Below are 17,609 nucleotides of genomic sequence, written 5' to 3' on the forward strand. Positions count from 1 at the left end.
AAAAAAACAAGTATAGGATATGTTCATAGATGGTGTTTAATGTATATAGATTAATTGTTGGGGTCGGGGCACTTCAAACTGAAGGTGACTTGAATGTCAAATCCATTCATGTAGTAGATACCTTATCCACCTCTCCCACTTCTGACTTGTATAAAAGAATGATCTCCAGACACAGTATAGTCTCTTATCCACAAGAACAACCCGAGCGACAAATGCAGTATTAAAGAGCTGTGGATACTTCTACGAACATGGAGAAGAGGCTGGACGCCTCCTGGCACACCAAAATAAATGCCACACAGTTTCATGGCAAATTCCTCAATGGAAGTGAAATTGTGACATGACAAATGATCCAGATGAGATAAACATTTATATATATATATATATATATATATATATATATATATATATATATATATATATATATATATATATATATATATATATATATATATATATTAATCTCAAATGTATGAAGTATATATTTTTGAAATGTTTGAAAATCCCAGAGGGGAGGTGAGATTATGTCTTGTGGAAGCGGGAGGGGGTGAAAGTAGACGTCGGAGGACGAGCAGCCAAGTAGAAGATTCTGGCACTCTTTTGTTGCAGAGGGAAGAAAATCTGCTAATAATCTGAATAGCTGTCATCATAAGCTGATTGAAAGTGCAATCCTCTCACTGACAGCTGGGGCGCAGGTACACGATGTTACTGGGAATAATTATGGGATTTAAAGAGATGTTCGGCTTTGTGCTTCTTTTATTGTGCAAACCAAAGCACAATAGTTTGACGGCTCCTTTATATCCGCTGTAGCTGACGTGCCGAGGTGGATGATGGCAGTTCATATCGGACCAAAGAATGATTTCAGAGAATGTGAAGAAGTGGAGGGTTTCACTCATTTTCCTGTTTATACTTATCATATTGTGATGTTTGATGATGCATTTGTGACTGACATGAATGAATTTAAATGTATGTTATTAGCTTTTATTTTCAGGAACCGCCTGCAAAGCAGCGTAGCCTTCACCAAGATCATCACATCCCGCAAGTGGTGTGACACACAGGGAGCTTGACCTTTAATTTCAACCTACTCAGAAGTCTTCACCTGGAGTTTTATGGTCAGCTAGGCACCTGGGAGGTGGGCTCATGAAGTTTGAATTTAGCAGCCATGCAAAAATAACCATATATATAAACAAGGGTGTAGGATACGATGAACACATTCTGCGAAAATATAATTCTTTGTATTTTGAAGTACCGTCTTTGTATTTTGAAGTAAGGTGTATGTAGGGTGTGCCCTGGCGCCCCCTATTGACCAACCGCCTCTGGTTAGGACACACCTTTCTCACTAACTGTTCCAGCTCCGGTTTCCTGACCGCACGTTTCAGCCCCTCTAGAATAATCAATAGTTATTCTTTTGTTGTTCTCAGCAATTCTTAGATATTTTTAGTTATGGCTCCGGCTGGCGAACCCCTGGGCTTTGTCTGAGGCCAGGGTGTGGAACATGAGCCAGCTAAGCAGGCCCAGATCACAATGAACCCTCCTCCATCTCCCCCTGTCCTTTGTGTTTTTCAATGGTTAATTCTCTTTTTATTCTGCTTTGTATTTGTCATTGCATTAGTCTGTTTCAGGCTAGGAGTGTTGTGTGTTCATTGCGTCTCACTGAGTCTCTGCTCAATGTTTCCAATGTAATTGAATGCAGACACACCAGACACAAATCTGTTATATGAGAAGATTCTTTTCTGGCAGACAATTTCAAAACATCATAATTAGGTTTAGATACACCCATATATTCCTGACAAAACATAAATACCAACAGCTGACAATATCAAACTCAAACACGTGGTGACGCTAGTAGGCCTGGCCGGTCTCCACCTGCAGCAGTCCAAGTACAGCAGAATGGTCAGCCAGCTTCACCCTGCGCTGGCTCGACAGGTTTTTGGCCAAATAATCCATCGCAGCTGCAGGAGAGAAGAACACAGCAATCATGTCTTGAAGTGTCACCTACTTGGTTGGCTGCTGAGACCATGGTGAGGTCATTGTCGATTAAGCTCTTGCTGCCATATATATATATATATATATATATATATATATATATATATATATATATATATATATATATATATATATATATATATATATATATATATATATATATATATATGGGGATTCATGGCAGTGTAATCGTATAAGAATATTTGCCACAAGAAGCCACATTTTTCAATTTGAATGAATTTGGTATATTGCTGAATCAAATGATGGGCCCATATATACACTTAAACAACACAATATTGTTTATTTTGCATCAGTTTGACAATAGCACAATAAATCACGATGGTGGCTGTATTCAAGTTTTTATATCAAACTAAAGCTCTTTTAATGTCTTGAAAATATTTGTATAAGAATTTCAAGTACATTCAGAGTAGTGTAGTTTGTTGTAATTAATGAATCATAATTAACTCATTAAAGTCCCACCGATAATATATGTAATTATATATTATATTAAAGTCCCACTGCTTATATATATATATATATATATGCACTGTGCGTGTCTTGACCTGCGCTGCCAGTAATCGGAAAGGAGCAGCAGGTATTAGCGTGGATTGAGGTGGGGTGGGCTGCAGGTGTCAGTCAGGATGCGTGCAGGTGCAGCACACAGAAAAGGATGTGTCACTCTGTAGTGATGGCCGGGAGAAAGCAGTGCACCTGTGGGTGGGCCCGGACGCCAGTCACCCAGACAGCTGAGCGTGTGTGTGTGTGTTTGACACAGGTTTAAGTGAAGCCCTTTCAAGCTGTTTTTTTCCTGTCATCCAGATTTACACCTTAAATCCCACTTGTCACAATGAGTCCAGGCTGATTTGATCACACACACACGCACACACACATACATACACACACTAGCATGACGGATTTTTCTTAAACAATCTGTCAGATTTCTCCCTGCATTAGAAACAAGAGAGAAGTGAATGAGACAAAGTCACAGGGCAGAAATGTAGTTTTTGCTAGCTCCATGTTGTTAGAATTGCAGTTGAACTAATGCTTTACTTATTCATATGAAACATGAATTCATCTGCTCAGTCTAAGCTTGACTCACATTTCACCACAGTTCCTATCAATGTGATCTCACGGACACCTGTCATTAGATCCTGTTGCAACTCTGTATCACCAACACCAAGGAGAGTGCTGCAGCCCACAAGCGAAGATACTTGGAGATAGAGTCAAAGAAACTGACTAAAGAGCAAATCAAACCCCTTTTTAACACCAACCACTCATCCCAGACCTATGAACTATTAACATCGAGAGTGGTCAGGACGGTTGCGTAACAAAGTGCTACCTTCTCAGCTACCAATCTCAGCTGTGACTTTTGATAACTTGATGGCAAAACAGTTAATTCAAGCTGCTTTTGATGTATGTGATCTGTGGAAACCAAACTGGAGTCACAGCCACAGTGCATCAGCCACTTTGTAGTCCTTACTCACTCTATTTACTCAGTAAGATGCCCATTTTGTCAACTTGATCTTAATATAGCCCTTTCTGATCTGTTGGATACTCTGGTTGATCTTGTTACATCTCTGACCAACCCATCGTCACTACCATGGTGTAATATATCGACATTGGGAAAGTGGACTTTTGCGTACTATACTGTGTTACACATAGGTGTTTCACTGGACTGAAAGTAGCGCATCATGTACGCAGAGCGCCATCCCATGGCTTACCCTAAACCCAAACTCTGCCTATTGTTCATGTGTTGCACTGCCAATGTGTCAATATGCGACACCGAAGACTGCTGTTTTCGTCAATATAGAACGCAAAATTCCACTTTCCCAATGTCGATATATAACGCCATGGGAGTGACCATGTGTTGGTCAGAGATCAACGATGATCAGACGATGCTCTGACAGCTCTGGTCACTTACTCTGTCCGTACTGGAAAGTGGTTGTCACAGCTGGTTCCACGCTGTAGCAGCTACTGCTCTGAGTGGAAGGGCAGTAGGACTGGGCTGCCGGGAGCCGTTCCACCGTCTTGAAGGTAGGTTCTGCTGAGCGCTGACTGCAGCAGGTGGAGACGATGTTGGGAGGGCTGCTCTCCAAGGCGCTGTTGAGTGGTGAGAGAGTGAAGTCGTGTGCCGGTTGTGATGAAACCCCAGTTGGGTTACTGAGGATGCTCATCACCTGTAACACATTAGAACAGCACACTCAACACAACACCCATCAACTAGGCAAGAAAGAACACAACACCCATCAACTAGGCAAGAAAGAAGATGTAGAGGCGTAAACACCTGCAGCACCAGCACTACCATCACACATGAGCTGGAATTTACACACTGCTACTTTAAAACCTGTGCCGCGACATATTGCTGTCACAAACATGAAAGGGAATACTACTTTACTCTTACCTTAACCTAATCTAAAATCCTCTAACCCTTTAAGTTGCAGCAAAAATGTGTGACTGACTCTCTCTCTCTAACACACACACACACACACAATAATCATTTAAATAAATGTGTTCATCCGTCTTGATTTGTTGACATGCATGCCTGAGCCAAAGGGCTTAATTCTGCTAATTTTAATAGAAGCTAGAGGGATATTGATATTCACCTTCACTCACATATGTTTAAGGGTGCAGACGAGTGTCAGTAGTTGTTTTTAAAAGCTCTCGGTTAAGGTTTAATTCAAGGCCAGCTACTCTGTTTAAATAAATTATATGAAAAATGTAGATACATTTTTTCACATTTAGAAGAAACATTCCAATAAGTATTAGTAAAGCGGCCATTTCTGAAGCCAGTATAATAAGATAGTAATAGAGAACCATACAAATGCTAAACACATAAACCACACTGATCCAGTCCAACAGCCTTATGTGGCTTCCGAGCCACCACACCTGGCCACAAGCCATTAAACAAGAACAAGTGTCTCCCCAATGCAAATGCTGTTTCGAAAGTGGTGCTCCGCCATTTACAGCCACGACTGAGATGTGCAGACATCACCAACTACTCTCCCAAAACACACACCAGTTTAACTGCCAGAAGTAACTGTCTCCCTGCAACTGTCTTGACACGCTCATCTTGAGGCTCTTGACTGGCCCCTGCCTGTCTCACCAGGGTTAGTCTGGATTAGGAACAAAAGAACCTGTCCCTCATAAAATAATGAAAGTTTAATGAAGTCAGCTAATGCAGACAGACTATGTCATTTTTACACGTCTCCTTTAAACAAATGCAGAGGGGCCCTGGGAGAAGATCAGATATAATAGACATGGATTTCATTTATTACGACCATCCTACATTTAAGGTCCAGCCTGTCCAAATCCAATTGTTTCCATGTTATTAGTCAGGATAGCAAAGGTGCACTTACAAGTCTGAGATTCTTTGACAAACATTTGTTTCAGTTGTCAGATCTATTAAAGACATTCAGTAGCGAGAGTTGACAAAAAAACTTGTTTCGCACTAGTAAATATTGAGGGAAAAAAAGTTGTAAATTTGAGACTTGGACTCATTTAATTCTAAACTGCGCTGTTCTGGCTAGCTGGGCGAGTCAGTGTCAGCTCAAGGACATACACCGCCCCCAAGGAATATTGAAATAAATGAACAGAATAAGTGTGTATCTGTAAGGTGCAGAAAAATATGCGTTATGTAAATATGCAATGCAACAGAATTACGTTTAGAGGTAAATACATGTGCCAGTTGAGGCGAGCTTATTAAAGAAGTAATGAACTACATGTCTGTGGACAAACTAATCACCAGATTTGAGCCATTAAAACTCTCCCAAGTTACACGATGATGGACAAAACATATTTGTTGTTCAGTGACGTATAAATATGTATAAATATGACATGGACAAAGATTCACTCTCAGAGATACAGCACCAACCTGATCCAGTTCTTCTTCACAGCTCAATGTCTGTTGACACTTCTGTCCATGTACCAACATTCACTTCTTAGAATCAAATGAAATCATCCTAAAATATGATCCATTCAACAAAAATATATATTTACACAGAAAGAAAACACTGAAAAGTGCTATGCCAATGAGGATGGCGGCTAAGGCAAAATTAATGTATTTAGTGAGGGGATAAAGAAGGGGGTGTCGCTTCCTTCTCAGTGTCGCACTGCTGTTTTTGCCAGCTCTTGTAAATAATTCTACATATGAGGGGGAGCACACATGAGAGGAGGAGGCCTCCGTTTGCCTGCCGCCTTATCTCAGGCCGACAGTTGTCAGGAAAAAAAGCCGAGGCCTGAGTTAGCGAGTCAGAGGGAGTCAGACATGCAGGCAGGCCCGGGGATATGGATCAAAGAGAACCAAAGCAGCTCTGATCCCCGACACTGAATCTCACCCATCGCACACACACACACACACACACAAACCAAAGACCCTCACCAATCACAACAGACTAAACAGTTCTCTCTCACAACAAACCGTGGAGGATATGTGAGAGCACTTGGTGGAAAGTGTCGATGTTGAGTCCTTAGGTTCACAGTCAGCTCAGAGAAAAGCACAAGGATGAGGATTTTTTGAAGGAAAAAGAAAATTTAAAAAAATGAATTAGAAACAATTAGGGAGGCAGCTTTCCTCCAGCCACTTCCCACCTGCTTATTGGCTTGGTCAAGTTAAAATTAGCGTCCTATTATTCCTGGTCAACAGAGATGAGAAATTCAGCATGTGAAATACCTGTGTTCAAATTACATTCAGCCAGTCTCTGGAATTGGGATGTGGGAACTGAGGAAATTCCCCCTTCAGTCTGAGATGAACCAAGTTGACAACGGCTGCCCCATAATGAAAATGTTCATTAAAATTCACATGGGCAGCAAATCATCTCCCTCTTCACAGATGGAGGGAGCTTCAAAAGAATCGCAGTCTGAGTGGTGACGACAGCACATCCAATTTGAGACTGCTGCTGGGGGTCATAGAGAATGTCATGTTGGTGAAAAATCACCGATGAATTCGATTCACTCCCGAGGGACCGAGAGGAACAGTCAGTGCAGCACTTCCATTATTCCCTTCTTATAAGTCTTAGCAGCCCACAGAAGAGGTCAGTTTCTCACACTTGTGGTGTTTTCTTCCGGAAATGTCAGCTAAACAGCTGCATGAGACAATCAGTCAGGGTTCATCATGGCATTTATAGATGAAATATGGAAGTACTTTAGGTTCCATCACTGACTGTATAGACGCATGGCTCCAAGTGGGCAGCAGAGTCGTAGCAAGATTTAAACCATCTTTTTGACATCACAAAAAATCTGTGTTTAAGGTTGAGCTATTAGCATCATATTTGACACTTAAAGATTAGACTTGCACACAGAAAGCCTCACGGGGAGAAGGTACAAACATGAGGCACTTCAAGTCAACAAAATGAAGCATTTCTTTGATTGCAAGAGATTGCTGCACTCTCCACCTCCGTTTTCAGTCCATTGCAGGTAAGCTGTACAATTGTAGATTGTTCTGTTGTGTTGTTTCTGACTTGGTAAATGGAGCCTGATATGCAATTCATGCCGTTAAACGTGCAGTACAGGGGTCCAGAATCGCAATCAAGATTCAGGCTCAGGATGAAATCGGATGAGAGGGTAAGTACATTTATTACGCTGATGTTGTCCAACCACCAATGATGAGTTTAGTGATAACCATCAGACAAAGTCTACTTTATTGCAAGTGGGTTCTGCAGGCTGTATTTCATCATAAATCAATCAGACTCTTGCCAATTCAGGACTTCAGACAGCATTTCTGACTTCGACTACTGAACCGCTTCATGTAGCAGAAACTACATATAGAACGTTAGATGTCAAGTCCTCACTCCTTGCTCCCAGTGCATCGGCCACATGACTTTTAATAGTACACTTCCGGCCATCACAGCATGGTTTGAAAGAACCATCTCTATTTCTGGACTCAACTGAACTCTTCAGAAGTCACCCTAAAAAACAAGTTTTGCCACAGTGGCAAACAAACACACAAACAATTAAAACAAATGAAAACAGTTGTATCTTCTGAACAGATAAGATATCACCCTATATGGTAAACCATAAATAAGGTGTAGCTCAGAGTGTGAGCGTGAAGAGACAATGCCAATTTCCAATAGATCAGGTTTACCTGTGGTGAGAGACTGCTGCCGACGGCAGGGATGTAGTTGTTAGGTGCCGGGGATGTCATGAAGGTATCAGAGTAGCTGGGGAAGCCATGACGATTTGAGAGGCTGTAGGTGGAACTGCTGACCGTGCTGGAGATACCATTTTGATGCACAGATGACGGTGGTAAAAGCTGTGGCCGGTGGACCGGACCACAATTGTCTAAAGCTGCGTTGGCGTAGTTGGGCTCTGGAAGTTGATACGACGAGGCGGGTATCCCTGGAGGAGGATATCCATTTGGCAGGAGGTGATTGAAAGCTGCTAACTGGCTGGCACCGGCTTGTTTTCTCCACCGAGCTCTTCGATTGCTAAACCAGACCTGGATATGTCAGAGGAGACATTAGTGGATGAGATTAATGACTGTCACTGTTGGACAATGTATTCTTTTTGCTGTTCTCCTGAGATTATATTGTGCACGGCAGTGCCATCAGAGCACAATTTGAAATGAGAAGAACAAGCAAGAAGGAGCAGGACTGATTGACACCGGCTGAGTTGCTGTAATAACCGCTCAGATGAACAGGTTGCTGAGAAAGCCTGAACATTAAACAAAAGACACAGAGAAGCATTACACGACCGCTTCTGATTTTCCCGTGACTCGATACTTCACAGTAACTCCAAACGCATTTATGAAGTCACACGTTTATTAAACCCATTCTGTGGTTCGCTGTCAAACCCTCTGCTTCAACTGTTATCCGGTTGGCAGCGACAGGACCTTTCATGAGCCATAGCTGAAGGAAGTCATGCCCTCACACATGAATCCACTGCATTTATACACAGCATGGAAAGCAAGAAAAAATAAAAACAACTTCATGTTTCTTATTTTACAATGAAGCACTCCTCACTTTATTGTATTCTTAATTATTAATCTTGTCAAACCTCAGCCAACTGAATCAGATCCAGACAAACAAGCGTAGGTTTGAGCATATCTTGCCAAATCCAAGTTTGTTCGCAAAAATCCAAGCATTTGAAAATATCCTTGACGATCTGTGTAGTTTCAACATGGCAGCCAAGTCATGATCATGATGAATTTGATAAATTGTGCAGTCCTACGCTAGGTCTGCTGCATTGTTTGGAAAACCCGTCCCCACTATTACCTGGACTCGAGCTTCTGTGAGTTTGGTTCTCTGGGCCAGCTCCTCCCTGGTGTAGATATCTGGGTAGTGAGTCCTTTCAAACGCTTTTTCCAGCTCCTCCAGTTGATCTGTGGTGAACGTGGTTCGACTCCGGCGCTGCTTTCTTTTCAGCGGCAGGTCAGGCTCTAACTCCACGTCGGACGATTCTTCCAAGCGACTGCCTGTACAGAAACCACGGTTCTGTCACATCAATGTAATCGCAGGTGTGGAAAGAGTAACGGGTTACAGTAGTATACAAAAGTTTGGGCACCCCTCTGAGATGTCATGAAAATTTGCTCAACCAAAGCTCTCAAACCAAAACCAAACCAAAATGCTCTCAAGCAAAGAGCATTTTTTCCCACAGAGATTAACACATTTTGAGTGTCTTCCACACCAAAATGCTTCGAATGGTATTACATAATTTTATTACTATTACTATTATTTTTATTAGAATGGTCACACACCAGCTACACATCACCTCCAGAGAACTACAAGATCAACTGACTGCTGATAGCAAAGTTGACGATCGGTCCATAACTGGTGAACCTTGCACCCAAAAAGTCTTGATGGAAGGCTGATGTGCTAAACCAGGGAAGTTGCAAGAGTTATGCAAATGTATATGGACAAGCTAGAAGCATGCCAGAAAAACACCATAGTCTGCACCGTTCAAAGTTCACCACAGAATTCAGGCCAAAACAAAAATACAATGTTGTCCATGGCCTGTCCAGTCCAGAGACCTCAGTGCCTGCCAACAACCGATCACGTGTGACAGCTGGCGATAACGCTTAGCAACACTCGCCAGTCCGAGCGTGACATTCACAACGCTAAACAAATTGTCCAAGAAATAATTATTCATTTCACCGAGCTAGATGAGCAGCCTATCTCAGGTGTCATTTACACAGAGACGGAAACGACTGAATCTGTCGCCATTTTGGTGTAGTGTGCAACGTTCGTGACCCACATGAACCTGAAACCTTTGAAAACGTCTGGACTTTCATAAATGCAGTGGTTTCTGTCTCAGAGTCGCGTTATAAGCGGCCAATTTGTAAATATTTTACAGACATAGCAAAGTCTCAATAGACTCACTAAACTGTGACGTCTCACATCAAATTAAATGTTTTTCAGTTGTCCTTTTGATTGAATAGTTGCTGCACTCTGCAAGGGTTTTTTGCCTTTTTGAAGAGGTATTTTAAAACATGGCTGAATTAAAATGATTTAATGGTTAATGTTTTCAGATCATGAACACAGAAGGTCTCATCATTTTGATTACAAATTCATTGTCAATCCATGTGATCGGTATCGGTGATCGATATCGGTGATCGGTACTCTGGCTAATCGGCAACAAAAACCCTGATCCTTACAGCAAATGTTTTAAGAAACATTGAAGGAATGACTACTGAAACGTTTTGGTTTCTATCAGGAACAACAGAGCAATAACAAAATGCAGTTGCTGCTTTAAACTGATGCGTACTTGTCCTAGTGGGTGCCCAAACCTTCGCAGACCACAGTAGTGGGTATGCACAGTTCTGACTCAAGTTTTCTTAGGAATAGTTTGTAAAATAATTCCATACGTTTCAGTAAGAGACAAACCCACGTTCCCTCAGCAGCTTCAAGAGAACCATCAAGTCACCAGCAATTTAGTTTGCACCACATTATCTGACCCTGTGCGTCCTCTCTAATCACACTGTACTCTTTATATCCTCTTGTATCACATCCATGAGCCTCAATGGTTGCCTTTCGCTCCTTCCTTTGCATGGTACTTCCAATTCTAACATTCAGTGTCCAACACGTCCCCTGTCTCTCCTCTCCTCATGTCCAAACCACCTAGGATTGTCCAACAAATGTATCTCCATGAGCTGTCTCTATGATATACTGCTTTCTAGTCTAGTCCCAAATCTGCATCCTGTCTTTGTGCCAGGGCTAATGTTGAAACAAAGAATCCATACTCTGAGCAATTGTTACCTGAGCACTCACTGACCAGCCAGTGTCGGTGTCATTATATATATACATTATATTGCAGACAAATAAACTCACATATAATCGGGGGAAAAAAACAGCCTGAAGCACCTGCAATCTCTGTAGTGGAAAAAGCCCAAGACTTATAGGATTAGGGAGCAGCCACTGGAGGAGTCTTGTGGAGAATGTCTTTATGCCAAATGCACAGTTTTAATCCCCTCCAAGTTATTTTTATTTAAAAATAGATAAAAGAACATGTCTCAAGTCACACCACTCAGGACAGGGGTCTCCAAGACAGTGTGATACACTTGAGGTTGGAGCGGCAGAACGGTATCACTTTCCAAAAGGCGCTTGAGTCCCCAGGGGTTTTTAGAAAGAAGATGGGATCTATTTGTATCCCAAACTCCCTATGCAACTGGATTAAGGATTAAGTGGCAAAGGTGGGTGGATGGGAGGAGAGGAACAGAGGACAATTTAATTTTTTACTACACAATTTCATTATTCTGGTGTACCTCATATGCAAGTAGAGTGAACTCTATTTTATTTGTTTATTTGGTCAATGAAAATTCACCCCCTCAATCCTACCATTAACACCTTAACAACTGGACATTTTTGTAAATTATGTTGCTTGTTGACTATTGACTGAACTATTGAGATTGAGACTGTCTCATTTAATTTCATTATTGATGCTATGCTAGATTTTGTCGTTTTTATTCGAGCCCCAAAGTCTAGTTTAGCACAAGTTTTCTCTTGGTAAAAGGACGAATGAACGCAGAACGGAACAATGCAGAGGTTACGTGAAACCAGCTAACAGAGCAGAGGTAACATGCAGCATGGCAACACAATGGCAGACCCCTGAGGACGGACGAGAATGAAGTTTGACAGCGTGCTGGATCTGGAGGGTCTCCTCCTTAGAGATTATGTTAATGAGGCAGATGCTCGGACTCGATAGAGGCAGGCTCACACATCTCTGACTTTGATATGCGTGTGCTTGCCTGTGTGTGTGTGTGTGTGTGTGTGTGTGTGTGTGTGTGTGTGTGTGTGTGTGTGTGTGTGTGCAAACTTGTATGGCTATACTTGTGGGGACCAATTATTGGAAACACACCACCTTGTGCTATTTGGGGCTATTTGTGGGGACCCTTTGCCGGTCAGGATTATAACTTCAAAATACTCATTATAATTGAATTTAAGTTTGGTTTAGGCCCTGGTAAAGGTTAGCCATTTGTTTTGGATGGTTAGGTTTAGGGTGAGAGGCTGGGGAAAGCAGGAAAGTCAATGAAATGTCCCCACAAAACATAACTTGTGTGTGTGTGTGTGTGTGTGAGGGATTGGTTTATCTATTCTTGTGTGGACCAATTCTGGGAAAAACACCTCCTTGTGAGGCTTAGCTAGGACCGTTTGGCCTGCCTAACAAGGTTCATCCTATATTTGAGATTAAAACTTCAAGATAACTGGGTCATTATATTTGGGTTTCAGTTTGGTTCAGAGTCTTCTGGTACATGAACAACTATGAGAGGACACCACTCTAACAATTGCTAACGAAGGAAATATTGGTTAGGGGGAAGTCAGCAATTTTTTAGCAATTGAATAATCTATTTTTTGTTCGGTTGTTTTTGTTGCTTTACCATTATCTCTTTTCTATCCACTTTTTAGAAATTAATCAGTCATCTCAACTCATTTGAACAAAATGCTAAAACTATTGTAAAAATAATAAATAAATAATTGAAATATTTTATACATTTTCAATTTGTATGGGCTTTCTTCTTAAATTTGTCATGTATATTATTTGCCATATTATCATTAATTTCTGCAAAGGCATCATTAGACATATACTAGACATATCATCTAATTTACTTTTTTGTCACTGAATCTTTAATTGCTGCATTATGGAGAAAAAAAAATCACACAATTGAAATTGGTTAACCATCTACTTCAATCCTCTTAAGAGCTATAGGTTATTGATCAATAAATACATAGGTAGTCAATCAAACTCCAAAATATTTTCACCACTTACAAAGTAAATTTCAATTGATGAAGCCATTTATGCTCCTGTCCATTTGAGTTCTTAGACCGTTTTTTCAGAATCATTTTTTGTTCACCATTTTTACATTCATGCGCGTTAATTTACATTTGCTTGGTTATTAACTTGATTCAAACAATATTTTATACAAATTTTTGGCCCACTAGTCATTGATAGAATTAATTGAGGAATTAATTTAAACATGCCTAACAATTACACTTGTGTTTTTACATGTACCAGCTGTAAATTCTTACGCCATTGCTTGTGTAAAAAAATGTTTTGGAATGTGTGAACCAGTAATTGAAATAGACAAGCATATCACAGATCTGTCAGCGCCCCTTTTAAAGATGCACCACTGGGGTTCTGGGCCGCACTCCCTCCAAACACCCCCTCCCTTCTCATTACATAAAGAACTAAGTCGCTTTGAGGGTCTGTTGGGAAAAGGGCTTAAAAGTGGAATGACAAAATGCTCGCTTAGGTCCAATTTGTCATGAATCCAACAGTACCTTTGTCAGCGAGGATCCCATCGATGCTGTGTTTGGTCCTTCTCTCCTCCTCTTCATCTTTTTTATCCTCGTCTTTCCCAAACCGAGCTCGCAGCACCCGGCTGATGGAGCTCACTGTGAACCGGTGAAGCAAATACTTCAATTGTCGGCCTCTATTTAATGTCTTGGTGGAGAAAGAACTGATGAGTGTCTGCTTCGTTTTTTTTTTTTTTTTTATCTTCGTAAGTTGGTAAGTTGTGTTGTATCGTCATATAGCAGTAAATGTTTATGCAGCCATGCAGTTACTGATTCAAATGCCTGTCCGTCTAAGTAACTTGTGCTGTAAGTATTACATGACAAAATCAAAAATTCAAATTCAAAATTAAAGTTGTTCCATTCATGCGTAAGTTTGGGTGTTGAAAAATATGTTGATGTGTCTCGTAGAGCCTCAGAAATCATCTACACTGCAGCACCATGCACAATGTCATCCATACGACGAAAGATAAACTTTAAAGCAGAAAATGTTCTGCCTCTGTGAAAAACAAAGGACAAGTCCATCTGTCAATCAGCTAACCACCAGGTTGGACTACACCCTAGACAGGTAGGCAAAGATTGAAAAATCTTTAGGGGTTTTCCAGTATTTTCACTCTAAATGACATAGTCAAGAGCTGAAATATGTTTCAAGATAACTCAAGACTTACTTTGTGTAAAATAAGACTCAGTCAGGAATAAACCCTCCGTTAATATTTTCTGACTACAAATAAATAATTAAAAATATGTTTGAGTTTGTCTCTACCTTATCAATAAGCCTGATTGCACACACATGTATTTAAATATCTGGCCCTCATGTGGCAGGTGTAACTGAGGTTAGCAGCGTTGAGAATGAATGCCTCACCTGTGGGCACCGAGCTCCGGTCACACAGCCCATCCTTCAGTAACTTCTCTCGGATCTCCCAGCTGAAGATCCCAGGATTGTCCCGCTTGAAGTCAGCAATCCGCCTCTCCACGTCCTCCGTGGCAACCTGCTGCTGTGGCAATTCTGTCAGTTCTCGCACGCTCATTTCGTAGTCATTCACCCTCCTCACTTTTGCTTTGCTGCCTCCGATGGCTCCGGGCCGGATGGAGCCAGTCTCCTGGTAGCGGCAGAGAATCTTGGACACGCAGCCGTGAGAGACCCGCAACTGTCGGGAGATGACGCACGGTCGAATCCCGTGGTGGGCCATCTCCACGATCTTGTGGCGGATGTGGTTGGGAAGTGGTCGTCCGTTAATGAAAACCCCGCCAAGCTGGTTAACGCGCCCCTGGCCCAGAGGGGTCGAGACTGGAGACGGGAATTTATACAACGCGGTATAAATAAACGTTTGTGGGAATAAGAATATTCCATATCTCTATTTCGGTGACATATCTGGGAGAAAAGGACACTGTCCCACTCTGCTGCTAACTATAATACGACACACAATACACGAGAAAGAGAAAGAAAATATTGTCATAATCATCCCGATTCATTCGTGATTATTTCTGTTCTGAACTAAAAATATTTTTTCCAAAATAATGACTGAACACACTAGTGTGTGTGTGTGTGTGTGTGTGTGGGTTAATATAATCATACAGGAAAAGGAGACCTACAGCTAGTTGACACAAGCAGCATTTTGGCAGATTAATACCATGAGTTTTATTGCTTGGTGTATAAACTGCAATCGGCAATTGCTAATTGTTTATTTAGATTAAAAATAATCAGTGACGGTTTGAAACCTGTTCATGGATTTCTCCGATTTTTTTCAACACTATAATAATAATACATAATATAATGATAATAATAATAATAATTTTTACCATGCATGTGAATGTGTGATTATACATATATAATCACATATTCACATATATGGTAACAAAAAAAAAAGACTTTTGTTATTTAAAACAAAATTAAAAGCTATATAGAAATGATGCAATTTTCCAGTATTTGCCCCCACGGATTAAATGGCAGCGTGTTATTTTCACACGTGAATTTTTTTTCAGAGAGAATTTTTAAAAAAATGAAACCAACTCACCCTCCAGAGGGAATCCACTTTGGACAGGGTTGTGTCCAAGGCCCCTGTTCATTATTGCAAAAGGAGACACTAGGTACGATAAATGTTTCGAAAAATACAAATAGTAATAAGAAAATAATTATTTTCAAGGTTCCACTTTGTACAACAGTGAACGATCATTACAAAAAAAAAAAAAAAAACAGCGTGACGCACCCTCTAACAAATCCGAACACCCTCATGAACCGGGGACAACTAGAATGCAGAGGACACATCCCACTAAACCTCTGCAGCCAATTGGATGAAAACACACGTTGGAATGCAGTTTTCTTTTTTTTTTTTTTTTTTTTTTAACCAGGCCATTTCTCTTAAAGGTTAGCAATTTGATTGGAGGAGCAGTTTGATTTGCAGCATTTGTTGATGCTTCCATTTGTATTTTAGTGGTCTTGTTCGGTGCTCAGTATTTGTCTTAATATCCCAATAAGTGAGCAACTAGCTTTTCAATGAATAGTTACAGTTAATACCCTTTCAATAACAACAACAACAACAAAAAAACATGAACGAAAGCACATAAAAGCTCCCAAAAATGTTCACCTATCCACTCATGAAAACGGTGTGATGACGATAAAAAATAAGGCTCTACGTGGGTTTTGCACATTTAATGAATTGCTCAGGAAAACTGAGATTCACTTGGTAAAGTACCAGCACTCATTAACATAGATTTTAATCTTTCAGCGCACCTGTCCCACTGGTGAACCATGGTCACCAAATTGGAGAGGCTCAACTGGGTTGTTTCAGTAGATGTGTTTTGAGCTCGGAGTGGTCACCACAACATTACTGTCACAGGTTTAGCAGTGGCTTCACACGTGGAGAAAACACCACAAGCGGGGATTGAAATGAACAGGATCAACCAGGCGGCCCAGAGCTATGTTGTCTGCTAGGAGAAAACAGTGTTTTGAATCGTTGTGCTGCGTACTTTCTTGTGTAGTATTTTGGCTACATGGAGTGAGACCATTGTGCCATCAAGGACTAAAACAAACAGCATCAGAAAATTTAGTAATAAATAAAATTAAAGTCTAATAGCAATGAGGTACAGGATGGTGATGAAGTCATCCTTATCACAGTGGATACTCCCTTCTCACTGGCTCTGAAAAGACATTATCAAGGATCAAATTTGGCCTCATTCCCCAAAATTCCCCAATTTCATGAATTTCACTGCAACAGCAAAGAACCAATTTGTTGGTTTGTGAAACTGTTCTTCTTAACAATCTACCTACTGTACGAAATGTGTAAAAGTCACCCTGATAGCAAAATGTATCTGGGTGTACTCTGCCATCCATTAGCCGGGTCTGAAACAGATATGGACCAGTCCTGGCCCAGAGTAACAATATCAAGTTAAGATGAGGCCCAGATCTGGTACAGATCCAGGCGAACTATGACTACAGATCGCAAGTTGGTGCCGGATATCCATCCGGCGGATCTGGCATGGCAGAGTGTCTTGATCCGCTTATTATCTGGACACTCACTCTTCCCTGAGAGAGGGCCGACTACCAGGCACGTCATCTATAACATGCAGTGATTTTTGGATCGGAATAGAGATTGCCGATGACTGAAAAAGAGCCTGGAAGAGTCACAAATTGTTCAATGCATCAAACCTTATGTGCCATTTAAGAAATCCCCACTCCTCGGAGTATAAGGCCTTTTTAGCTAGAAATCAATCAAAGCTATTTCAAGAGAGCCTCTTTCGCTTCGTTGAACATGTAGTTGATGAAAAAGTTGCTTCACTCACAATCTGATCAAATAGCGAGCCCCCGACAAATAATATCACTAGAGCACAGTGCAGTGAGGTTTTTGAAAATGTTCATGACTTTTATTTACATCTTACCCAACATAAGACCTCAGGTAAATGTCAGGT

At 41.0% G+C, this 17,609-nt stretch overlaps 1 protein-coding gene across 2 annotated transcripts; it reads right to left on the reverse strand.

Annotated features, from left to right (window-relative positions):
• Window positions 1-1,731: 1,731 nt before the first annotated feature.
• Window positions 1,732-15,872, reverse strand: LOC128756915 (paired box protein Pax-7-like). 2 transcript variants are annotated; one of them, XM_053861760.1, is made up of 8 exons: window positions 15,719-15,872; window positions 14,756-14,991; window positions 14,566-14,695; window positions 13,692-13,805; window positions 9,192-9,391; window positions 8,063-8,416; window positions 3,905-4,160; window positions 1,732-1,949 (listed from the first exon to the last, which is right to left on the reverse strand). In XM_053861760.1, exons 1-8 carry the CDS (start codon window positions 15,768-15,770, stop codon window positions 1,840-1,842), a joined length of 1,452 nt encoding a protein of 483 aa, XP_053717735.1. In that variant the 5' UTR covers window positions 15,771-15,872; the 3' UTR covers window positions 1,732-1,839. The 2 variants fall into 2 exon arrangements, with proteins under 2 accessions (XP_053717735.1, XP_053717734.1); XM_053861759.1 differs by having other exon boundaries at window positions 14,566-14,698.
• Window positions 15,873-17,609: the final 1,737 nt, after the last annotated feature.

The sequence above is a fragment of the Synchiropus splendidus genome, chromosome 4, assembly GCF_027744825.2.
Source record: "Synchiropus splendidus isolate RoL2022-P1 chromosome 4, RoL_Sspl_1.0, whole genome shotgun sequence".
Lineage (NCBI taxonomy): Eukaryota > Metazoa > Chordata > Actinopteri > Syngnathiformes > Callionymidae > Synchiropus > Synchiropus splendidus.

What these genes read in the sequence shown, in the direction of transcription:
- LOC128756915 (XM_053861759.1), bottom strand. Translation starts at nt 15,770, where the DNA reads ATGAACAGGGGCCTTGGACACAACCCTGTCCAAAGTGGATTCCCTCTG. An exon ending in TGGGATCCTCGCTGACAAAG is followed by an intron (nt 9,392 to 13,691) that starts GTACTGTTGGAT and finishes GTTTCTGTACAG; the next exon opens with GCAGTCGCTTGGAAGAATCG. An exon ending in GCAGCAGTCTCTCACCACAG is followed by an intron (nt 4,161 to 8,062) that starts GTAAACCTGATC and finishes AATGTGTTACAG; the next exon opens with GTGATGAGCATCCTCAGTAA.